The 26,095-nt window shown below is 40.1% G+C and overlaps 1 protein-coding gene across 1 annotated transcript; it reads left to right on the top strand.

Moving 5' to 3' along the window:
* Positions 1–10,899: 10,899 nt before the first annotated feature.
* Positions 10,900–23,757, top strand: LOC307151636 (outer dynein arm-docking complex subunit 3-like; the record flags this gene model as incomplete). Its single annotated transcript, XM_079859750.1, has 8 exons — positions 10,900–11,046; positions 15,758–15,835; positions 16,251–16,424; positions 16,919–17,020; positions 19,277–19,402; positions 20,215–20,340; positions 22,442–22,591; positions 23,550–23,757. The coding sequence occupies 7 exons, from the start codon at positions 10,900–10,902 to the stop codon at positions 22,535–22,537; spliced, it is 849 nt and encodes a 282-aa protein (XP_079715876.1). The 3' UTR covers positions 22,538–22,591; positions 23,550–23,757.
* Between the last annotated feature and the right edge of the window lie 2,338 nt (positions 23,758–26,095).

The raw sequence follows: 26,095 nt of genomic DNA, 5'->3' as shown, positions 1-26,095 counted from the left end.
AAAGACCAACAGGTGTAACTTAACAGTCGAGGTGTTTAAATGGTTAAATCACTTTAACGTTGTTCAAACAGACACGGTATTTAACCACTGATGTTAATATTAATGATAACCGTAAATAATGCTTAAGGCTTTAGCATAGGTTAGGCCTCAATGGTAAACAACTACTTAGCTTAGCTTTAGCTTAGCTAGCCTAGCCACCAAAGAAGTTTGTTGGGTTCAGAGTTCTTCCGGAAGCGTTGGTTAAGACTTCCGTGTCACGATTGTAACTATGGCGACAAAACAAACTCTAGTGGCAAACATGTGAATTACAGTTTGTAACAGTAATGCATGTTACATGAAATGTCGGCGCATTTCAACAATGTTCAAAGAAATATGCACGTACAGTTGATAATATTACGTGAAACGTCGGCGCATTTCAACCTGTACAAATGGGACGCCACTCGTAGCTGTTTTACGACGTGGGGCTTCACTCAGTTTTTCCTTTTTTTTTTTTAGAGTGAGTTTTAACTTTAAAGGAAGCAACAGCAGCTTTTCGCTGTATAATAGATGGAATAACGATCTCAGTGGATCGTCTCTGTGCAATGTTATCTGAGCACACAAAAACAACAGGGTTTTTTAACTGTTGGTTGAGTTTCAACGTCAAGCTTTACTTGAACACAACTTTAAATAATTCCTATTCAACTATACTCGGACATACGCAGTGTTTACACGAGAATTAATTGAACAGACACAGATAAGCTTATAGTTTATCACGGGATTGCCGTGGGACACGCACAGACAACCTGAGAAACAAAGACTAATCTGTGAGGAGAATATTCGTCCCAGTGGAACACGCACTGAGTGACGATCAGATAAATAAGGACTAACGTTCACGTTAGACGAGGGACACGCTCGTCCGTCCTTTACATGGTTATTTTAATTACTGCAGTTTTAATTTCATTCAGCTCTCTGACTGATACAAACACGCCTAACGTTATAGCTATTTGAAAGACTCTGGAACACGCAGATGTCTTAGCTATAATTAAAGTATTTCAGAATCGAGGGACACGCTCAATTGTTACCTTATCGTTGCGTGGGATCTTATATCTTGGGTTATTTTACTGCAGTTTAAAATAAAATAACACGGGAAGGGAGGCAGACTAGACTAGAGTAGCAGCTCAAGCAGCAGACATCCATTCAAACAGCGCGCGGCGCGCGCTGCATACGTCATACACAGACTCTCAGAGGTTCGGATCTCTCATCCGCATGAAAATGAAAATATAAATTACTTCGTATATGCTTACAATTTAGGTTAAACTGCCCGCATTCTCCACCAATATAATGTAGGATATTTGTAATTTGTAGTGATTACAATTTAGCTCAAAGGAATTATTAATTAATGTATAGGGAATTCAAAAGAGTCACTTATTACAACCGAGCAAATGACTCGTTCGCGGTTCATTTGAACTGGCTGTAACTATCAACTCTGCAACGGATATAAATATCCGAACTATAGTGAAACACTATATAGTTAGCAAGGTAACTTAGATCAGAAGTTTAAGACATTAAATTTGTAAGCAAAATAACACAAGTAATATTTCTCTTTAGAATACAAACAAGACTTTATTGATTATTCTAACACATAACTAATATCTAACACAGACACACACACATTCATACGCGTTGCAGAAAGAAAGAGAGTAAGGAAAGATTAAGTTTTAAGAGTGAGTTTAGGAGTGAGATGATGTAATCCCAAGTTTCTATGCACTTATAAAACACAACCTGAATGAACCATCAATCATTAGTTTAACCCTTTTATCGTTTCCTAGGTTATTAAATCTGTATCAAATACACCAGTTCAGTTTAAGAGTCTGGAGGCAGTACTTGCTTGTCTTTGCTTTTGGGGATTCCCTTTTTGTTGCGTGAAAGGGGTTTTCCTGGTCCGTTCGTTGGCTGGTCTCCGAGTGCCTGATGTCTGGGTCACGTGGTCAGTCACGTGGCGTGCTGGCGGAATGAAAGTCTTTGTTTGAAGCTGGCTTTGCAGAAGAAACGTGGCTCGAAATCTTGTCGCAAAACTTAACTTAGAACCGAGACTCACAACGGAAAAGAAAGGAAACTAAGAAAAGAAAGGAAATTGAGAAGAGTAGATGATGGCTTGAATGAAGCTGTTAAACCCATGTTCTCAAGATCTTGATTTGGGTTGTTTCGTCTGCGCGTTTACATGGTTCCTAGTCGGTCTTAGATCTTCATCTCCCGCTGCATTTTTGGTTCTGCACTAAAAACTCTAAACTTTGTTCTGGTGTTAAGAGTTTAAACTCAAATGTCCGCCCAGCCTCCTGGATCAGTTCTAACCAATTAGACACTGTCTTTGTTTAGGAGGTGGCGTTCTCTTCACTTCTTATCATAAATCAAGCTTATCTGTGCTCTCCTTACTCTCTAAGCTCTAGCAAAGAGTACAGAGGCCACAGCTAAGACATTATTACTATTATAAGAATCCAAAACATTTTCCACAGATTTCAATCAAGCCATCCTTTGAATTAAGAACATACGATAATATTGATATGAAACACAACACATTTTCATTCAAACATCTAACAATAATAACAATTACATGAATTGTATGGCATCTAAGCATATCAGATACACCCATCTATTGTAGGAACAATATAGAATCATGTCGTTGCATGATGCTTGATCTATAAGTCCATTGAAAATTGTTCTTGAATGATTTTATGTATGTTATAGGTAAAATCTCAGTTCTGTGGTTTGAAACGATTTTACACCCTGAGGTCTATCAGAGGTCCTTAAGGAGGGGTCTGGAATGTTGTGGGCTCGAGCAGCTTCTGCTGTTATCTTGATCGGGCTGAATTGTGCTATCTCTGAGCCAATCATTCTTTTCCAAGCTATCTTACATTGACCAGTTCTTTCTTTAGTTGGGCTCATCTTCTTTGAAGCTTGCATGGCCATAAAGTTCTTAGCTGGGGGTTTTCGTTGGTCAACGGAGACTGGCTGGCTGGAGCCTTCTTTTATGGCTCTGGGGTTGGTGATTTGGTGTCTGGAATGTTCAGTTCTGTGAGAAATTATGTTTGAACAATTCACCTGGAAGATTCATTTGTGTTTGTTTCGCACTCAATCCTACACAAAAGTGTTACAAATCTATTAATTTTGTTTTTGCTAATTATAGATTATTGTGTAGCCTATTTTTTGTTGTCATTTGTATATACAGTATTATGCTTTATCAGACTGTTAACTTTTTGAATATCTAATTCTGTGTTACTGAATAACTTTTTGTGTTTAAAATTGTGATATTTCTTTACAATAATGATAACCATTGGCTATAGCTATCTAACAACGTTTATTTATTTATTTTAATAGAATGGAAGCCACTCGTTTTTTATTAGGCCTACAGATTTCGCCAATTAAGCTGAAACATTTAACGTTAAGTTAAAACCTGCTTAAATAGTCAGTAATATTGCGGCAGTAGTGGAATAATAAGTATTTCAATTGTTTTCTTATTATTGTTCTTATTAATCATATACTCTCAAGGATGGCAATATACTGCTCTCCTTGTGTGTTTCCATATGTGTGAACACAATTTAGCAGCAAGCCAAACTCCCTTCAAATAAAGACTGGAGCCAGGATGTAGTTTTCAAAACTCCTGATGTTTACTCCAATATGCTTCAAAGGAGAGTGAAACTATCAAAAACAATACACAAATAAATTGCTTTTAGTAAAAACAATACAAGATACACAATATAAAGGCTGACAGAGCAGAGTTACCAGTTGAGCAATTGGTGTATAAAACAACACTTAATTATTACGAAAATAGCATAGGAAATAAAGGAAATATTCTCAATTTACACATTTTACAATAATTACTTACTGACAATGCTTTCGAAGGCATGAACATTAAAGAAAACTGGAGCGGCAGTCACATGGAACTTAATGCTAGAGAGAGCTGAGCAAACTGAAACTAAAATGGCTGCTCCCTTGCTTAGTCTGGTAATTTTCAAAATAAGAGTCCCAAATGTGAAACCTAAAACAATTAATCCAATGAACATAACACTCCCCGCCTGACATCTATAAAGATGTCATCTATACCAACTGTTTAAAGGAGTTTTCTTATTTTCTAAGCAGGAGAATGACTTCAGATATAGGCCTCAAGAAAGTTTTGCTGGACCCTTCTTTAGTTACTTTAAGTTCAACCTTTCGAACCTTTCCATCTTGACCAGGGAAAACACTTGTGACGAGTGCCATAGGCCATTCATTTCGGGCCACTTGATTGTCCTTTAGTAGTACTATGTCACCCTCCTGGATGTTTGAGTATGGCTCCTGCCATTTGTGACGAACCTGCAGTGTTTGCAGATATTCCTGTTTCCAGCGACACCAAAATTGGTTGGCTAGGCTCTGTACTTGCCGCCATTGGCGTTTGTAGATGTCCTTTTCAGAGAAGTCTCCTGCTGGAGGTGAAAAACCTGCTTTTTGTGTCAAGAGCATTGCAGGGGTAAGAATCAAGGGTGAGTCTGCATCCATAGAAACAGGTACGAGAGGTCTACTGTTAATAATTGCTGTCACTTCCGCCATAAGTGTACAAAGCACTTCATCTGAGAGGTTAGAGTGTCCTTCCCGCATCAGCATTGAGTCAAGAATTCTACGAGCCAGACCAATCATTCGCTCCCATGCACCTCCCATATGGGAGGAGTGTGGTGGGTTGAAAACCCATGTGCATTCCTCGTTATTGATGTATCTTTGCACCTTTGTTTCTTTAATAACTTTGTGGAATTCAAGCTCGTTGCAAGCACCAACAAAGTTGGTTCCACAGTCTGAGTGCAGTTGTTTTGCAGGGCCACGGATCGCGAAAAACCTGCGAAGTGCATTGATACAACTCGAAGAGTCCATAGACATAATGACTTCAATGTGAACTGCACGGGTGCTCATGCAGGTGAAAAGCACCGCCCAGCGTTTACTGAGAGCTTGACCTCCTCTTGTGCGGCGAGCTACCACTGTCCAAGGCCCAAAGACATCTAAGCCAGTGTAAGTAAAGGGTGGTGACACGCTTAGTCGTTCTGGTGGCAAGTCTGACATTTTCTGCATTTCTAGTTTACCACGAAGTTTACCACAGGTTACACATCCATGAAGTATACTGCTTATGCACCTCTTGCCTCCAATAAGCCATAATCCAGCAGCACGAATGGCCCCTTCTGTGAATATGCGGCCTTGGTGCTCCACACGTTCATGGTAGTGCCTTATGAGTAACGCAGAAACGTGATGCTTGCCAGGTAAGATGACTGGGTTTTTCTCTGGGTAGCTTAAATCTGCCAGTTTTAATCTGCCTCCGACTCGGAGTAGGCCGTCCTCATCTAAGAAAGGATTGAGTTTTGAGAGTGGAACTTTGCTGCTCAAGTGTGCTCCCTTAGAGAGTGTTTCGATGTCCTTGCTGAATGATTCCTTTTGCACAGAGCGGATTATCACATTCTTGGCTTTTAACAGCTCACTTACAGTACGTGCTTGTGAACAAAGGTGCCAACCGCTGCATGTGTTGGATTCATTGGTGGATCTAGAAGAGCAAGCTACATGGATGAGCGATGCAATGGCTCTTTGTAAGGATTTCCAAGAGGAGAACCTCTGAAACCTGTCAGAGGTGAGTTGTTTATCCTTCTTTCCTGTGGTGCAAGCTGTCACGATTGGCCTGATTTCTGTATCTGAATCTGGGTCCACAAGCGCAAAGTTGTCTGTCATAATGAAGTCATCTTCATGTGGCTTATGCAGGAATGCCGGACCTGTAAACCAGTTAGATTTCACGAGTTGCGATGCATGGATGGACCTGGAAGCAATGTCAGCAGGATTGTGCTCTGTGGGTATGTATCGCCATTGCTTTGGTTCTGAAAATTGTCTGATTCTCTGCACCCTGTTGTGGACATAAACGTAGAAACGTTTAGTTTCGTTATAGATGTACCCAAGTACAACTTTGCTATCACTGTAGAAGGTAATAGCATCCGGTTTGAAGTCAATCTCTTGAACAATGAGTTCTGCTACCTCCACTGCTAAGACTGCGGCACAAAGCTCTAATCGGGGTATGGTAGGCTGGTTTTTTGGCGTCAGTTTTGCTTTTCCTAAGATGAAGCCAATGCTGATCTGTCCATCTCCATCTACTGCCCTTAGATATGCTACAGCTCCTATGGCTTTTGTAGACGCATCAGAGAAAACACAGATTTCTTTGTGAATTGCCTTTGAATGAGAGATGGGTGTGTAAGGACGAGGAATGTGAAGGTGTTGCAAGTCTTTCAATGAATGTCTCCATGATTCCCTCTCACCACGTTTCTCCTGTGGCAGTGGTTCATCCCAGTCTGTTCCTTCAGTGGATAGCTCTCGAAGTAGAAACCTCCCCTGTATAGTGACAGGAGCCACAAGACCGAGAGGATCAAAGAGACTATTGATTATGGATAGGACACCACGGCGGGTGAATGGTTTGTCGTTGACTGATACTTTAAATGTAAATGTATCAGTCGCAGTTTCCCAATTCAGACCAAGGCTGCGTTGTGTAGGCATAGTTGTTCCACTGAGATCGAGGTCTTTGATGTCTTTTGCGTGATCTTCAGTTGGGAATGCTTTGAGTACTTGTAGACTGTTGGATACAATCTTGTGCAGCCGCAGGTTTGATTCGGAGAGGGATGCTTGTGTTCTCTTTAGTAGGTCTATTGCTTCCTCTTCAGTTGGCAAGGAAATTAGTGCATCATCCACATAGAATCCACGTTCCACAAAGTGCCTGGTGTCTGGACCGTGTTGCGGCGCACCCTTCTCTGCTGCTCGTCTTAAGCAGTAAATCGCTACTGCCGGGGAAGGGCTGTTGCCAAAGACATGGACTTTCATCTTGTATTCGACAATGTCCTTGTTAAGGTCGTTATCACGGTACCATAGGAAGCGTAGGTAATCTCTGTGATCTTCTCTCACCATAAAACAGTGAAACATTTGTTGTATGTCTGCCATCACTGCTACACACTCTTTCCTAAAGCGCATCAGGACACCAATGAGGCTGTTATTAAGGTCTGGTCCAGTGAGGAGCACATTATTGAGAGAGATACCTTCATGCTGTGCGCTGGAGTCAAATACTACCCTGATCTGATCTGGTTTTTTGGGATGATAGACTCCGAATAGTGGTAAGTACCAGCATTCATTTCCCTTTGGTAGCGGAGCTGCAAGTTCTGCATGGTCACTGTCGAATAGTTTTTGCATGAAAGTTACAAACTGTTCTTTCATATCTGGCTTCCGTTCTAGGGTACGTCGTAAGGAAGAGAGGCGGCTCAAAGCTTGATCTCTGTTGTTTGAAAGAACTGGCCGTGGAGACCTAAAAGGAAGAGGTGCCACCCAACTGTTGGAATTATCTTGGAAAACGTCTTTCTCCATAATCTTTAGAAAGACTTCATCCTCGATGGAGAGTGCAGGCTTATTGTCATTCTCTGATCTCTTAAATAGAGTCTGGCCGAGATTGTCTTTGCTCATGTTCCAGTGGGTTTCGAAGTCATGAGCTGTATGCAGAGCTGTTAAGTTACTGGTGATCTTTTCTTTAATGTGTACGTGACTTGTACAAGGAATAAACAGTGAGGGTCTTCCATTTTCTAAGATGTTTGTCTTGAAACTGGAAACACTGGGCTTGTGCACATCTCCTAGGCATACTTCACCGACCAGAACCCATCCTAGGTCAAGTTTTTGGCCAAAGGGTGTGTTATGTGGGCCATTAATTTGTTTCCTCACTTTATGAACTCTGAGTATGTCACGTCCAAGCAAAAGGAGGATGTGGGCTTCTGGATCCAGAGCTGGGATTTCGGCTGCAATATGCTTGAGGTGAAGTTGATGGAAAGCAGCTTCAGGTGTTGGAATTTCATCACGGTTGTTGGGTATTTCATCACATTCAATTAATGTTGGAAGCGCAAGACTAATTCCACCATTTGCCGCTTCAATCTGATAGCCGTTTGCTTTTCTTCCTGAGCACTCAATCAACCCAGCACATGTCTTTTAGGCTGTAAGGCAGGGGTGGGGAACGTCGGTCCTGGAGAGCCACTGTCCTGCAGAGTTTAGTTCCAACCCTAATCAAACACACCTGAACCAGCTAATCAATGTCTTTAGGATCATTAAGGCTACAATCAGATGAGTTTTTATCAGGGTTGGAGCTAAACTCTGCAGGACAGTGGCTCTCCAGGACCGACGTTCCCCACCCCTGCTGTAAGGAGATGCTTTGCTATTGATGTTGAATATGTCGAAAAATCTTGACCTGGCCAGAGATCTGTTGCTCTGATCATCGAGCATAGCATACATCTTTACTGCATTCTCAGGATGTCCCACAGGATACACCTTGACAAGACATATTTTGGAGCAAGATTTTGTGGAAAGGCCGTGACAAACTTCAGTGCAGAGGGAGCTCACCTCTTGTGTTGTTGGATTTTCTCCTGCATCCTCCCCGCCATGCTGTAATGGAGGACTTCGTATTTTGGGTGCCCATGAGGGTGGACCAGGATGTAGAGCTGAGTTGTGACTGTTACTGTTGCACTCATCACACTTTAGAGTGATTTTGCAATCGCGAGCAAGGTGTGATGATGATGAGCAGCACCTAAAGCAGATCCCATGCTCTTTTAGATATGCTTTTCGCTCATCGATAGTTTTCAACCTGAAGCCTCGACATTTCCTTAAAGGGTGGGGTTTGTTGTGTATGGGACAGTATTTGGCTAGATCATCTTTAGAAGGCGTTTTGTCTTGAAAATGCACTATGAGAGATTTCAGTTTTGTGTACCAACACTGGTGTCTTGAAGTTAGAGCAGTTTACAGTGAGTCCTTCATACTGTGAGCGACAACTACTAGAAAAGGCGAAGCTGGGATCGTTACGTGTTTTAGCATGATTGCAAATGAACTGAGTAAAGAACGAGAAAGGAGGGTAAGTGACACCAAATTCTTCTTTGAACTTTGAGCCTTGAGAAATCCATTTCTCTTGTAAGGTATATGGCAGTTTTTCAACGATGGGCCTAATGCCGCGAGCAGTGTCTAAGTAGGCTAAACCTGGTAGATAGCCGTCTTCTTTGGCTGAGAGCAGCTCCATTAAAAGATCTCCAAGCTCTCTTAGTTTGAGGTTGTCTTTACCTGAAATCCTGGGAAAACTGTCTAACTTCTTAAACAACGCACTTTCGATTACTTCAGGTGAGCTGTAGCATTCATCAAGTCTGTTCCAGACCATTTTCAAGGCTGTGTCTGGGTTTCCTATGTGAACTGCCCTGAGACGTCTCACGTATTCTGAAGATTCTTTACCAAGCCACTTTGACAACAAGTCTAGCTCCTCACTGGCTGTAAGACCCAAGTCTTTGATTGTGTTGATAAAAGAGGACCTCCAGGCTCTGTAACTTTCAGGGCGATCATCAAAGCGTGTTAAACCACTGCTCACCAGCTCACGACGTGCAAAATATTTCACTAGGTCCATCATGCCTGAAGTTTCTGAGTGTTGTGGCAAAGATCTGGATACACCACTACACTTAGCCTGTTGCTGCCATTTTTTGCTGAATGGTGTTTCTATCGACTCCTTTTTCATGTTTCTTGGGAGTTTTACTTGTTGCAGTTTTGGTACTCTTAGAGATGAAGATGTAGAACATGCATCAAGTACGACATACTGGTTATCATTCACATGCACTATACTTGGTTCATTTTGAAAAGTAAACTGGTTCTGATCCTTTACTTGGTCTGGTTCAGATTTGCGATCATGAGACTGATCAGCGGCTAAGTCGGCCTGCTCACTGAGATATGTAGCTTGGTCCCTGACATAATCACAAACACGTTTTTCTGTGCTTTGTGCTGATGAAGAGTGACATTTCCTTTCATATGGCTCCTCATCCTCTAACTCTGCTGCTGCTTCTAATATATCTGCTTCTGCACTAGCAGCTGCAGCCTCTTTTTCCAGATGTAGGGCTTCCAAGTTAGCTTGTAGCCTGGCTGAGTCCACCTTAATTGCAATTTCTCTCTCTGAAAAGGTAACTCGTGCACGTGCTGCCTCTGCCTTAGCTCTAGCACGTGCTGCAGCAACACCAACTGAAGATCTTGAGGATCTTGAAGTTCTTATGGAACTTTTAGAGGATGTGTCAGATGTTCTGTTACTTTTACTTTGTATCTTTCCTAATGTGGTGTGTTCTGGATACCTTTCAGCCATGATGCTCACTACTTGCTGCTGTATGCTTCTGCCAAGATGTTCGGCCAGCTGAGGCTGTCATTTCACTATACTGCTCTCCTTGTGTGTTTCCATATGTGTGAACACAATTTAGCAGCAAGCCAAACTCCCTTCAAATAAAGACTGGAGCCAGGATGTAGTTTTCAAAACTCCTGATGTTTACTCCAATATGCTTCAAAGGAGAGTGTAACTATCAAAAACAATACACAAATAAATTGCTTTTAGTAAAAACAATACAAGATATATACACAATATAAAGGCTGACAGAGCAGAGTTACCAGTTGAGCAATTGGGGTATAAAACAACACTTAATTATTACGAAAATAGCATAGGAAATAAAGGAAATATTCTCAATTTACACATTTTACAATAATTACTTACTGACAATGCTTTCGAAGGCATGAACATTAAAGAAAACTGGAGCGGCAGTCACATGGAACTTAATGCTAGAGAGAGCTGAGCAAACTGAAACTAAAATGGCTGCTCCCTTGCTTAGTCTGGTAATTTTCAAAATAAGAGTCCCAAATGTGAAACCTAAAACAATTAATCCAATGAACATAACAGGCAATGTTGTGTTGTAATGTCAGCCTGGAGTTATTATATAGCAAAGTTGCTTCTACAGCTGTTTAATACATTTATATTACTTTTAAATTGAATAAAGAGCTCAATAAAATTGTCTACAGAAAGTTAATATTGCATGACATTACACCCAACTTCGCATGGCCGCTGAATGTTTCTCTCTCTGTCCACTAGAGAGAGACAGAAGCGCGTATTTCGAAAGCTCTCAGTCTGTCATCGAGAAGAACAGAGAAACCATCTTTAAGCTAAGACATGAGAATGAAAACCTGCTCAAGAAACTGGCTGAGGTCAGACATTATGAACACACACACACATATGTAATGTTAAATTTCATTAACATTGAATGTAATGTCCCATATCATTTAAGTCACGTTATATCTGTATTTGATGCATATCTTGTTCTGTTCTTTAGACAGACAGACGAACACCAGCCGCTGCATCATCACATAACTTTATTGTACTGCCTTCAGTAACCAAAACATACCCCCGTGACTCTGGATGTCATTATATCAGATGACCACTAGATGTCCTCATAACCTCATATATGTATAACATACATAATATGTTACATCCCCCTTCTTAAGTACATTCCTTTATACTGATGCATAGAACTTTTGCACAAACTTTTAAACACAACATTTGAGTTTCATTTACCAAACTTTCAGCATAACAACAAAATTATTTAACACATTTTTACAAATGCATTTTTACACAAACTGTTGCATTTCAACTTATTGCACATTTAACAATGCACATACATTGTATTAACTCTCAGTCTTTGTATTTTTCAGGTATTTTTACCCTTCTTCCAGACCTTGTATGGTAAGCTTGCTCTTTCTCTGCACTTTCACTATCATTTCTTTCATTTGAAATGTCTTTACTGTCAAGTGCATTGCTCTGTGATGCATCAACCGACTGCTGACTACCAGTATCCATGTCAACGCTTCTCTCAAATGTTGAAGAGTCTGTTTCTCTTGTTTTTCTCAAATGTCTGCGATTTCGTCTGAACAGCTTTCCATCAGGAGTCTTTACTATAAAAGAACGTGGCTGTTCATGCTTTTCCAGAACAACAGCTGGCTTCCATGAATCTCCCTTTTGCATCCTTATTCCTTCTCCAGGCTGCAAATCAGGTAAGTATTTAGCCATCCTGTCGTAATACTGTTTCTGTTTCTTCTGTCTCTGCTTAAGTTGCTCATGCACTTGCAACATTGTCTCCGTGGTAAGCAATGCAGATGATGTTGGTATCTTCGTCCTGAGACGTCTCCCCATCAGTAATTGTGCAGGTGATAATCCTATCCCTTCCATTGGCGTGTTCCGGTACTCCAGTAGTGCTATGTACGGATCACATTGACTACTCTGCGCTTTCTTTAAGAGATTTTTCAATGTTTGCACTGCTCTCTCGGCTTGTCCATTAGACTGTGCATAACCCGGACTTGAAGTCACATGCTTGAATCCCCATTCCTCTGCAAAACCTGAAAATTCAGCACTTGCATACTGAGGTCCATTGTCAGATACTACTATATCTGCAATTCCATGTCTTGCAAAGATGGACTTCATTTCCCTGATGACTCCACAGCTTGTCGTGTCCCTGAGTAGTTTTACCTCAGTGTACTTTGAAAAGTAGTCCACACATAGGGCAATTCCGCGCAAAACTGTCACATCCATAACACCAACACAATGCAATGGTATTTAGTTGGCGTTATGGATGTGACATTTTTGCGTGGAATTGCCCCATAACAGAAATGCTGAACCACTATGGTAAAAAATGTCCGTACCTATTTTTTCCCAAGGTCGCCCTGGCACATCATGTTGGAACAATGGCTCTTTTTGATTGTTGTTCCTGTTTTCATTGCAGGTAGCACATCTGGAAACTGCATCCTCAATTTGTGTCGACATACCTGGCCAGTACAAAATGTCTCTGCCTCTTGCCTTACATTTGACAATTCCCAGGTGTGACTCGTGTATTTTGTTGATCATTTCCTGTCTTAGCTGATTTGGAACAATGAGCTTATGTGCTTTAGACCATCTTCATGACTGATTTCCTCTCGAAATGTCCAGTATTGCTGTATTGATCTTGGCATCATAGATCGTTCTTTCGCCCATCCATTCAGCACTGCATTTTTCAACATTTGCATTTCTGCATCCTCTGCTGTTGCTTTTTTGAAAGTATCCAGTTTCTGTTCTGAAATAGGAAGTTGTGGCGTAATCCAGTTCACTGCAAGATCCTCTTCCAGCAGATTTTCCTTCTGTTCGTGTAGATAAGCACGACTTAGAGCATCTGCTATGTATAGTTCCTTACCAGGTTTGTACATCACCTTCAGACTGTATCTCTGTAGTCGTAGAAGCATTCTTTGTAATCTCATAGGAGCCTGATGCAGTGGCTTCTTAAATATGCTCTCTAATGGCTTGTGATCACTTTCAACCGTGATTTCCTTCCCACACACATACTGGTGAAATTTCTCACATCCATAAACTATGGCTAACAACTCCTTTTCAATTTGTGCGTATCCACGCTGACAGTCATTCAGAGCTCTCGAGCCATAAGCCACTGGCCTTCCTTCTTGCAGAATCACAGCTCCTATTCCTTCTGAACTGGAATCTACCGACAATGTGACCGGTTTGCTCACATCAAAGAATTTCAAAGTAAGACTTTGAGTAACCAAATATTTCAGTTTTTTGAAACTTTGCTGTTGAGCATCCTCCCAGTGCCACTCTGTCTCTTTCTCCAGCAATTTCCTCAAAGGTGCACTTATGTCAGACATATTGGGAATGAACTTTGCCAGATATTGCACTACTCCAAGAAATCTTTGCAGTTCTTGCTTGCTTTGTGGTGGTGGAATTTCAGCCACTGCCCTTACCTTTTCTTCATCTGGCTTAACTCCTTGAGCACTCAGTATGTGTCCTATGTATTTGATCTCCGTCATTCTTATTTTGCACTTGTTCCTGTTGAGCTTTAAATTGTTTTTTCTTGCACATTCCAGCAGCTTTGCTAGCCTTTCATCGTGCTCTTGAATGGAGTCTCCCCACACCAGCAAGTCATCGATGATATTTACCACACCTTCCAGTCCTTCTATCATTTGCGCAATGGATCTCTGAAAGACTTCTGACGCTGAGGAAATACCGAAAGGTAACCTAAGAAAACGGTATCGCCCAATTGGTGTGTTCATTGTGCAAAGCTTTGAACTTTCATGATCCAGCTTTATCTGCCAAAACCCTTGATTCGCATCTAGTACAGAAAAGTACTTTGCATTCGGCATTCTTGAGACCACATCTTCTACTGTCAACATTGGATAATGCTCTCTTTTTATTGCCAGATTGAGATCTTTAGGATCCATACAAATGCGCATTTTCTTCGATGTTACTACAGTAACCATGCTGTTGACCCATTCAGTTGGTTCAGTTTGCTTTGCGATGACCCCCATCTGCTCCATTCTTTGTAGTTCTTCAACCACTTTCTCTCGCAGAGCTACAGGTATCCTTCTTGGCGCATGCACAACTGGTCTGATATTTGGATCAATTTGTATGTGGTGTTCTCCTGGTAAACAGCCTAATCCTTCAAATAGATCGTCAAAATCCTTGAGAATGTCACTGCTCTTTTCAATTTCGTACAGTCTTTTAATCATGCCCATTTTCTGACATGCAGATCGTCCTAGAATGACAGGTGCATCATGCTTCATTATTTCAAACAGGATTTTATATTTCTGTCCTTTGTACACACAATTCAGTGCTTTCTTGCCCAATGGCGCCATCTTGTGTCCAGAATATGTAACAAGTTTGCAGCTTGATCTCTGCAGTCTCCCTGCTATGTTTAGCAACTTGTACACTCTTTCTGACATGACATTACATTCAGCACCTGTATCCAGAGTCACTTTTACATCATTCTTGTTTATCTGGATTGTCTCGACCCATTGTTCATCCTCCTTACTTGAGTTGATGGAGAGTACAGCTCTTTCTTTTTCCACTGTTACTGTACCGATAAACATGTTACCATCTTGTTCAATCACGTGCATTCTTTTGCTCTGACTCTGCAGGTCTTTGGTATTACACATCTTTGCAAAATGATTTTTCTTCTGACAAGACTTGCATGTTTTCCCGTAGGCTGGGCATTTTCTGTACTCGTGCTTGTTGCCGCATCTGCTGCATTCCTTTCTCATCACTGACGTCTGCTCTGATTTGGTGTCTCTTTTCCTTGGCTTTATGGATTCAACTTTGTGTACATTTACTTCATCATTGAGTGCTTTCATTTGACTCGACGTGATCTCGCTGGCCCTGCAAATGTCTCTGGCCTTTTCCAATGTGAGATCCGTTTCTCTTAGAAGTCTGCCTTTTAGTTGATCCTCTCTTATGCCACATACAATCCTATCTCGAATTAAAGAATCGTGCAGATCACCAAACTCACAGTCTTTTGCTTTGCTTTTCAGATCAGTGACGTACGTGTCGATTGTTTCTGCAGGCCCTTGCGATCTCGTGAAGAAGACATGTCTGATGTACGGTAGGTTTTTTCGAGGCTCACAGTAATTTTTAAACTTGTCTTTTAGTATTTGTATTTTATTTCTCTCCTCTGCTGAGAACTCAAATGTATTACATACTTTTATGGCCTCTTCCCCCGCCACGTGCAGAAATGTAGCACACTGCACCGTCTCAGACTTCTCTGCTACTCCACTAGCTAGCGAGAAAAGTTCGAACCTCTGTATCCAGTTCTTCCAATTTTCCGAGAGATTTCCTTGCAGAATCAATGGCGGTGGTGGCTGTAACTGTGCCATCCTCTTTTTCTGCGTTTTTATCAGTTTTTATTCTGACACCATGTTCTGTTCTTTAGACAGACAGACGAACACCAGCCGCTGCATCATCACATAACTTTATTGTACTGCCTTCAGTAACCAAAACATACCCCCGTGACTCTGGATGTCATTATATCAGATGACCACTAGATGTCCTCATAACCTCATATATGTATAACATACATAATATGTTACAATCTTGGTCATGGTTGTCCAGGGAGAGGAACAAGTAATCAAGGATGTTTTTCAAGACCGTGGGATGGAGAAAGCATCATTCAGAAACATGTCTGTTAAGGTCTGGTTAAATGAACCTTTATATCAGTTATTTAAAAACCTTTTTTCACTTCTTTCACTTGTACTATCCAGTTGAATTCATAGGAAAAAATAGGGGCGGCAGTGGCTCAGTGGTTCATGTAGGTTGTCTACAAACCGAAAGGTTGGTGGTTCCACCTGACCAAGTGTCGAGGTGTCCATGAGCAAGACACCTAACCCCAGCTTCTCCCGACGAGCTGGATGGCGCCTTGCATGGCTGACACCGCCGTCGGTGTGTGAGTGAGTGAGTGAATGGGTAACTTTGTAAAGCACTTAGGTGGCCATAGGTCTGTGAAAGCGCTATATAAATGCAGTCCATTTCCATTTCCATTAAATTGCCCATGATTACAGAATCACCTGCATATCAGATGTGGTTGACAGTAATTTTTGTTGTGCAGTCAGCTCAGACGGTGCTGGAGAAGGAGGTGTGTGATAAACTGAAGAAGCTGAATGCTATGAAACACACCACTGACACAGAGGACAGTTTGGAGGACTTGAAGCTCCAGTACGAGAGCATGAAGCCACAGAGTAGAAACCCTCTGCCTGACAACCAGAAACTAGAGGAGGAAAAGGTAGAAACTGTCTTTTTTTTTTTTTTCTGTGCATTTTGAATGAACACTGGTGAATCTTACAATTTAAGAATCGTCCAGGTTTCCTCCCAAAATCAAAAGGAAAAAAAGCAGTAAGAATATTGAGCCTTTATTCCAGTCAAATCATTTTTGTCCCAATTTCGCCTTACTGTAATTTTTTTTAAAAAAAACTGAAAATTGTCCTGTCCAAAACCATGCCCACAGTTTTATTATCACCATTATTATTATACAATCTAAACAGTTCACAAGAATAAGATTTTTTTTGCACATCATAATGAGAATTAGAGTAAAGAAGAGAACTCTGCCATAAGTTTCCCTAAGCTGTCATTCTTCCTATGTAAATTCTCTTCTTCCTTCTCTCAAGTCTTTCGTCTTCCCATCTGTCTTGAAGAGTGTTTACACCCTGTATTGATGAGCACAATTAAATATGTTAGTTCAAGCAAGAAAATGAATGAACTTGTGTGCTTGTTTTATAGAAATTGCTCATTCTGGAAAACCGATTGGAGAAAACGCAGATGAAACATCATGAAGCAGAGAACATAATGCGAGGATACCTCAAAGTGAAGGGCCAACTACAGGTATCTGAGAAAGAACAGATGAACTGGATTCATGTACAGACTGACACAGCACACACACATAAACCCACACAGATGTGTATTATAAAGCATCATACCCCATATATGTGATGGGGAAAATTTTAGCTATCCAATGTATCCAATGACACTACCATTCAAAAGATATTCTTATTCTTATAATAATAAGAAAGGTTTCTTGAGCACCAAATCAGCATATTAGAATGATTTCGGAAGGATCATGTGACACTGAAGAGGAATAGCTGCTGAAAATTCAGCTTTGATCACAGGAAAAAATTACATTATAAAATAGTTCAAAATAGAAAACAGTTATTTTAAATTGTACAGGTGAGCATAAGAGACTTCTTTCATTAAAGGGTTAGTTCAGCCAAAATTGAAAATTCTGTCATTAATTCTTCATCTTCGGAACACAAATGAATATTTTTGTTATGAAATCTGAGAGCTTTCTGTCCCTCCATTGATAGCTACGAATCTACCACTTTCAAGCCCCAGAAAGGTGGTAAAGACATCATTAAAGTAATCTATTAAAAATATGAAAGAGTGCTTTGTTTGCGAAAAAAAAAAAACCCATAATTTACCACCTTAATACAAAATATTAATCTCCAGCATGCGTTCATGCAACAACGTCTGCTTTTGCGTCAACACAACACACATGCTCTCGTGAACGCGCAATGGAGATTTATATTTTGTAAATAAAGTGGTAAATTGTGTTTTATTGCGCAAACAAAGCACTCGTGTCGCTTCATTAAAGGTAGGGAAGGTAGGAATTTTATAAAAAACTTTTTTCCAACTTTGTTTAAACTTTCTATATATATCAATACATAATTAAAATGTAAGTACTCTGAAAAAAAAGAGTATAAAAATCGCGAGTGACTCTAGACCGTTTAATCTGCATTAAACACAGCTCATTATTTCCATTCGGGACGAAACAAAGGATTGGCTTGGGCGACTGTCACTCTCTCGCAACCATGGCAACCACCCTTTTGCCACAGGATCTGCCCACTTGCGCGAACCCGTTTGATTTGAGGAATTCAAGAGGCACGGAACCTAGGAATAGCAAACCAATGGCAGAGAAAGAGCAATCAAAATTCACATTACCGGCATATGCAGTTAGCGAAGGCAAACAAGGCAAAAAAGGAAGACAGTACTAGAAAAGGTAATGAAAAAAAAGTCTTTGGATAAACAAAGAAATAAAACGCGTGTCAATATCCTCGGACCCTAGTTGCACGGTCTCTTGCACGACCTCATCTGCTTCGCCCTCGACCCCGGACCTGTCCTCGAGCTGACGATGCGGTACTTGTCTCTGGAGTGTAGTCCTCATTAGAGTCAACAATGCTTTCATCATGGAAACTCTTACATGCAGAACACCATATATGTTATGAATCTTACACGAAATTCATCTTCATCACAGTGTAACTGATGGTAATGGAAAAACGTGTATCAATACAACCTGTTTTTAGCTTTGCCTTATAGATATAACTAGCTCGTTAGCGAATCAAAAAAAAAATATTTTAAACTTTACCAATATCAATATGCTAGCTTGATAGTGAGTACTAAAATACATCTTATTTGTTTATATTCATAATGATAAAGTTAGATTTTTTTATTACATGTGATTCTGACATGATGTCACTACATGCACTGTGCTCCTTCCTCTCCGCTCGTCTCAGGTAAATAATGCGTCTTCCAGCTCAGCGGTCGGAGTCGCGCGTTCATGTGTTTTGGGGGTGTGGCTTTGGAAGGAGCCCAGAAGGGAGGGGGTGGAGTGAATGGAAATAATGAGCTGTCTTTAAAACAGTCGTGAGAGGTCTACAGACACTCGATTTTTATACTTTCTTTTTCAGAGTACTAACATTTTAATTATGTATTGATATATAAATAAAGTTTAAACAAATTTGGAAAATAAGTTTTTTAGACAATTCCTACCTACCCTACTTTTAAGTTGCGGATAAACCACTGGAGACACATGGATTACTTTAATGATTACTTACTCCCTTTCTGGGGTTTGAAAGTGGTAGTTGTATAGGCTGTCAATGGAGGGACAGAAAAATATCTTCATTTGTGTTCCAAAGATGAACGAAAGTCTTATGGGTTTGGAACCACATGAGGGTGAGTAAATGATGACAGAATTTTCAGTTTTGGGTGAACAATCCCTTTGAGATTAAAACTCTTAGCGACCCCAATCTTTTGAACAGCATGGTAAATAAACATTTATGATTATCCTCTTATTTGTTTCTTCAGGAAAACAGTCTTACATTTCAGCCACAGCTGGACAGGATGGAGGCAGAGATCCACCGGCAGACACAAGTGCTCAAAGAACTGCAGGTCACGAACAGTGACGCTCACTTCTTAAAGGATGCAGCCATGGTAAAGACAAAGCATTTAATAAATGATAAATATTTATTTTAATGAGATAATAAAGCAAGCATACGTGTAAGTGTGCCATGGTAAAGGTTGTGCAAGTAATGCTTCTCGTAAAGGGTAGGGGTGTAACTCCGGTGTCCTGCCCAAATTCCCTCCATTGGCCTTTATCAATCATGGCCTACTAATAAGAATCCTCATGCTTTCAATTGGCTTTATCACTCTCTCTCCTCTCCACCTATAGCTGGTGTGTGGTGAGAGTACTGGCGCCATTGTTCTGACAGTGGATGCTGCACACTGGTGGTGGTTGAGGGGAGACCCCCGATCTGATTGTAGAGTGCTTTGGGTGTACACACATCAGCTAACAATGTAATACTCTAATAAGCATAAAAATGTGTGTGTCATACTAATAGTACTTCTTCTGTGAAGTGCGCAGGAGACTGGACTCGATGTTAATAGAGCTTGGTGTTAGCATGCTGCAAAGCTCACAACAATAAAATAAAATAGACAATTCAATGAACTATTTATAAGTATATACACTACCGGTCAAAAGCTTGGAATAATTACGATATTGTAAGGTCTCTTATGCTCACCAAAGCTGTATTTATTTGATGAGAAATACAGTAATATTGTGAAATATATTATTACAATTTAAAATAACTGTTTTCTATTTAAGTATATAATTTATGCCTGTGACGCAAAGCTATATTTTCAGCATCATATACAGTCTTCAATGTCACATGATTCTTCAGAAATCATTCTAATATGGATTTGGTGCTCAAGAAACTTTTCTTATTATTATCAATGTTGAAAAATAGCTCCCCGATGAGCTAAGCAGCGAGGCCCAGAGCAGTGCCAGCGCAGTAGAAGAAGTGGAAGCCATCTCTCCTTTTGAGGAAGCTTTCCAGCAAATCAAAGAGGCCACTGGAGTCACAGACTCACGGGTGAGGACAGACAACATTCAGTTGTTTTCAGTGTGTTAGGGGGTAGCAGTTTAGGACACAAGGACCAGAATGTTTGAAAGAAGACCCCGGAGTCAGAATTATAATAAATTGAAGAAAAGTTTTACTGAAGATAATTTGCAGTTTCATCAGCAGAAGTCAGTTTAAAGACTCACACAGGAGTTCGTAGGCCGCCCCGCTTACAGTTACAAAGATCACAGCAGTTATTCCCAACACCACACACACACACACATACACACACACACACACACACACACACACACACACACACACACACACACACACACACACACACACACAGCAGTTATACCCTTCACCAAGGTCTAAGCTACGTCCTTTATTCAGGTTGCAGTTTCTGATTGGCTAAGAAATAGATAAACATAGTAATTTTCCACACATATACATATAGACTGAAGCATATCTCCATCGATTATGCAGCTGACACTCAGACCCTGAAGTTAGGCACGTTGTGACCTTCTAGGTCTTAGATCTGCATTGCTGGGCGCCAGCATGTCCAGAACAACAACTCAGTCAATCTCCAATAATGCCAGTGGTTCCTTAACCTGTAACCAAGAAGACTTCTCTTCTTGAATCTTCTTCGACACACAGCTTCTCTAAGGTTGGATTTGGCCAGGCTCTAGCTATAAACAGGAGAGTCCTCTCAAAACATCAAGATAATACGTTCTTTCTCTCAAGGAGAGCTACACTTTAGTCTAACTGGAAAGTAAGGCTTTAACAAAAAAATGGTCCCTTAAACTATTGGCTTCAATGACCCCTATATGTTTTAACACATTGAAGATCTTTCTCAAACACAAAACAAGCCCATATTTCATTTCTGGAAGCCGGGCTAAATGAGCAAGCACTGTTGCTGCATTCAGATATTAAATACAGACATTAAAGAATACATGAAAAGAACATTTCATCACACTGGTAAATTCTATAACAAAGTAAAATCCCCAGAGAAGTCATTCAACTCATTTGATATTTACATGATAACTTTACATGGTATCTTGTTCACCATGCGCTAGGGATCTGTCGTGTAACATTTACAAGCGCCAAAACGGTATTTATTGTTTGAATTGTGTAATAAAATTGACAGAATCTGAGAGCTGAGATTTTTTTATATCATAACTAACCTGCTCTGTCTAGTCTGTCGGTCTCCGTGTCCTCTTTGCTTCGCGATTTTTCTGTGCGTGAGAAAATTGATGTGTGGCGTGAGAGCATGTGAAAAGTGTCAATTGCGTGTCTCTCACGGTGAATGCGTGAGAGTTGGCAGCTCTGGTTACGTTGGCCCTAGCTTGGTCAACATCAGCGAATGCTGTCTGTCAAATTAATGTAATTCAAACTAACAATAAAAATGTAATATGAACAAAATGAATATGAACATATTCACTGGTAAAGGTGAAGGGGAGTAGCTTGAAGATGTCATATTTCAAAATCACTTGACATCAACCAACGTTCCTCTGGAGTCAAAACGTCCTCTATTAGGAGTTGGCTCGGCTTCGGCTATGGCTATAGGGTCATTGTGAAGGTAGGGGCGGAGCATAGAGACTATGCCGTTTCTCGGTTGTTACTCTAGAGTAGACCAACTCACTTTCTGGGGGTATACTGCCCCCATCTGGTATGGAATGTGGAGTATGAATAGATTTTTTGGCGGGCATTACACAAGGCACCTTTAACTGAACTTTTTTAAAGGGATGGTTCAGAGTAAATTCAACCTAGGGTCCTTTGCACCATGAGCTTGAGCCAAACGACGGAGTCGAGGTCACTTCCGTGATTTGGGAGAAGCCCGTAAAAGTCCCTAATCCCTAATTTTATGAAGCGATGAGAATACTTTTTGTGCGTCAAAAAACCAAAATGTCAACTTTATTCAGTCAACGTGCATCAGAGACTGATACATAGCGTAGGTAGTGTATTAGAATGTTGTGGGGTTTTTTAGTAAAATTGAGTAGAAACTGCATAAGAAAAATTCATTAAAATGTGTCCAGGGATGTTTTCTCTGTAGTTAGTGATTAAGGAAACGTTTTTACATTCAAACGATGCATGCATGAAATGTCTGAGCATTCCTCTTGGTCTCTGGCAGATGAAGGGTCCGACACCACAGCTGCCTTCAGACTCAGAAGAACAAACACTGCAGCTGATGTCTGAGGTTGAGCAGAAACTAATGCTGCTGAAGTAGGAACTACAGGGCAAAGATCTGGCAACCATCCTGAAGGAGATGGAGGAAGAGGAGGTGAGGAACAATGATTATTGTAATGACATTGACTTTTTTGTTTACTTTAGAAATATATGTCATATTTTACTTTTTTGGAAGTTGTAAAATAACGCTTACTAATATTACAAATATGTTGTTTATTTCATGCCCCTTTGCAGTTCCTTGCCAGGATAGCAGGAAAACTGCCCCAGTATAACACGCGCATTCAGATGAATGAAGAACATATTGCTCTGATTGGTTGTTGGTCTATCCAATTGAGTGCAGAGGCATTTTCTTTCCTGGTTCAGTTGAAACACGCCCAATGGAGCAGTTTCAGACTCATATTCTGTCTAGAATCTGAGTATGACGATGTCAGGAAATAGCAGTCTCGATATGAATTAGGAATTCATTAAATCTCAGTCCCAGTTCAATGCTGCTTGCACGAGATCCTTCTTCCGCAATTGAGTTCTGAGCAACACAGTTCAGTCAGAAAGGGAGGAAAAAACATATGAACAATCCTACCACTCCATTCATTCCTTGATCCACAAAGCTTGGTCCTTATATTGGCATGGCTCGCCAGTTCCTGCTCGCAATAGTTTTTCCGATGTGAAGCAGGGACAATACACATACAAAACATTCTCCAGAAATCGTCCAGTGTCCAGGAAATGTGCAGCATCCAACTCAGGAAAAATTGGAAAAAGAAAAGACCCAACCTTGCAAAAGACAAGGCCAAAAATACAATTAGACATTCCTTTCAAAAATATACATCCTTACAGCAGTTAATCTGCATACCAAGAGAATTCGATTTTTCATGAAAGGTTTCAGAAAGGCAAAACTTAAACTTTAGGCCTGTATTTTCCCTGTAGCATTCGCACTAATATTCACCCGTAATCATTGACTGATAACGTTCAATCCACACTTTTATTTTAAAATCTCTCTGTTATTTCTCTGATACAACTGTTCGTACTAATTCTATTTTTTCTTCTCTTCTCTTCAGGATCGCGCCAGCTAATTCTCTCTCTCGCAAGGAGTGTTGCCTCGTCTGAGTCTTGGCTCCACCCGTTAATGCAGGGCTAACTCCCCACTCGTCTAATTGGATCTTATTAAATTAAATAACTTTTCTAAATTAGTTTTATGGTTTTAATTTATGTATTTTCTTATTTTCCCTTCACAGATATTAATAAAATAAAAAAGCTTTTATATTCATTCATGAGTGTTAGTTTTTTTTTTTTTTTTTTTTTTTTCTTACATCAACAGGATTTCTTTAGTGACCTTTAGACACCAAACTTCTTGTTGAACATAAAAGCCATATGAAATCAACATGGAAACAAAGATTACATACAGTAGCCTATATATATCTAAGAACTTGGCATACTGTATGTGTTTAAAACTTTTTTTCCCATTATACTTCTTTATCTTGGGCACTCTGATTTCCATTTTGCACCAGTGATCACTGGTTTATGAACTTGGAAAGCTCTTGACCAGGAACGCATATTCAAACAAGACATTTCTGTGTGTTTTACCCATTTTAGACAACTCACATGCATTTTTAAAGAAATATACACATTATGAACTAATATAAGGACACATTTAAACATGTTCACCTTCAATCAACACTGTAATGCAGCATAGCTACATATCATCCAATAGGCCGTTTTCAGCAGAGCAGGTATGACATGCTTTTCAGTACCACAGGAACCTCTTTCACATGAAATGTAACCTGATAATAGAAACATGAAAATAAGTCTTTGCTCACAACAATTTTACATTGCATTGGAGTAATTGAACAAACTTAAGGATTAAAGCAAGTCTATGAACTTTGAACACCAACTTTTTTTTAACTTATAACAGAATATTTCTCAGCCTTTATTGTCCCCAAACAACCCTCTTCTGTTTTTAAATGTAAGATTGTCATCTAGAGTTTGGCACCACACACTCATTGACATCAGGCTGAGAAACACACTGAACCACAATGGAACTTTGTGGGATACTGCAAAGTCTGCAACCGCAGCATAACATGAAAATCAGAAAAAACTGAAGGTGATGAGCCTCCGCATTTTTCCTCATGGACCTGTGACAACGCCCTCTCACTGTCACCTCATCGACAACTACATTCGAAACTATTCCAATGCAATGTTTTGGCGAAAGAGCACAACATTAACCATGAATGTGTTACTGACTTTTATCTAACAATACACAATCTATAGCTAAGTAATAATATCAGTAATAAACATGATTGCAACAGGAGTTTTCAGGTCTGTATTTCAGTAAATTAATCAAGAATATGGACTTTCTCTGCAGAAGAGAAAGCTAACAACTACCGTTATCCTAACTCCTCCACTAACGTAAGTTGGGCGGGACAATACAAAATGCTTACCTTCATACGCAAACAGGTACAATGAAGAATTTGTATCCTTTGTCAAGTTACAAGTCCTTTGTCCACTGTAGGATTGAAAATAATCCAAGATATTTTAAATGAACAAAGATATTTGCTTGACTGTCTTTCTACCCCCTCTTTCTACCACAATGACCATTTGGAGTTCCTAAGGCACAGAGGGGCTGATAGTGATCTAGGCATGCAGGCCAAATGTTTGTACTTTGGGGGGTTGATGAATTGTCACACCTTTAGTACAGTGGTGGAAGTGTAATTATCTGATTGGTCAGTTTGAATGTCTCACATTTGGGTTTTGGTCACATGGTCAAGGAAAGGATAAAACAAGATTGAAACTGTTGCTCTGTCTCTTTGATGCTCTGACTATCTTCTTCTCTGGGTCCCTTTCTTGGGGCCTCCTCTTCTCTCTCTCTCTCTCTCTCTCTCTCTCTCTCTCTCTCTCTCAGGTAACATTTTTCATATATGCTGGGTACAATTAATAATATAAGTTATCATCATCTCATATATCTATTTTGTAACTATTTTAAGTGTAACCATAACCATAATTTGTCATTAAACCTTTTCAATTGCAACTAATGTACTAACTAGTTTTGATTTGGTATTGACTTTGAAGTGCTACATATTGCAATACAATATCGTCACTATCTATAGCAACGCTCTCCCACAAATATTAAGCTATTGCAACTGCACTTATTTCCGTCGTTGGTATAAGTGGCAGTGGGTGGTTAAAGACAAGAAATGTGCAGTTTTCTACCATCTTGCCAATAACGTTTCTTTAGTCATTCGGCAGTTCTTGCAGCTTGAACCACTGCAGGAATTCCACCCTTACAGATGGTGCCGAAACCCGGGATCCCTTGCAGTGAGTTTTCTGAAATTCACTTTGATCAGAATGAGGACATTTTTTCACAGTTGATTTTGTGAATGGATTAAAGCTGACCTTCTGACCATGGAATGGGTAAGTCTGTTTTCATTGTTTAATGGTGTGATAGGAAAAGTCTCCATTTGCATGAATTGAATGAAACAGAATTTAGAAGGTTTTGAATAGCTTTAATAGTCCCATTACTGTATAATTTGTAAATATTGTGAATATTCAGATCTCCTCGGGGATGGAAGGGAAAAAATCTGATAACAGTGATGTATTGTTTGCTTTA

Source organism: Squalius cephalus (genome assembly GCF_949319135.1).
Source record: "Squalius cephalus genome assembly, chromosome: 23".
Classification (NCBI taxonomy): Eukaryota; Metazoa; Chordata; class Actinopteri; order Cypriniformes; family Leuciscidae; genus Squalius; species Squalius cephalus.
Note: the sequence above shows the minus strand (reverse complement) of the source record. Positions and strands in the feature narration are given on the sequence as shown.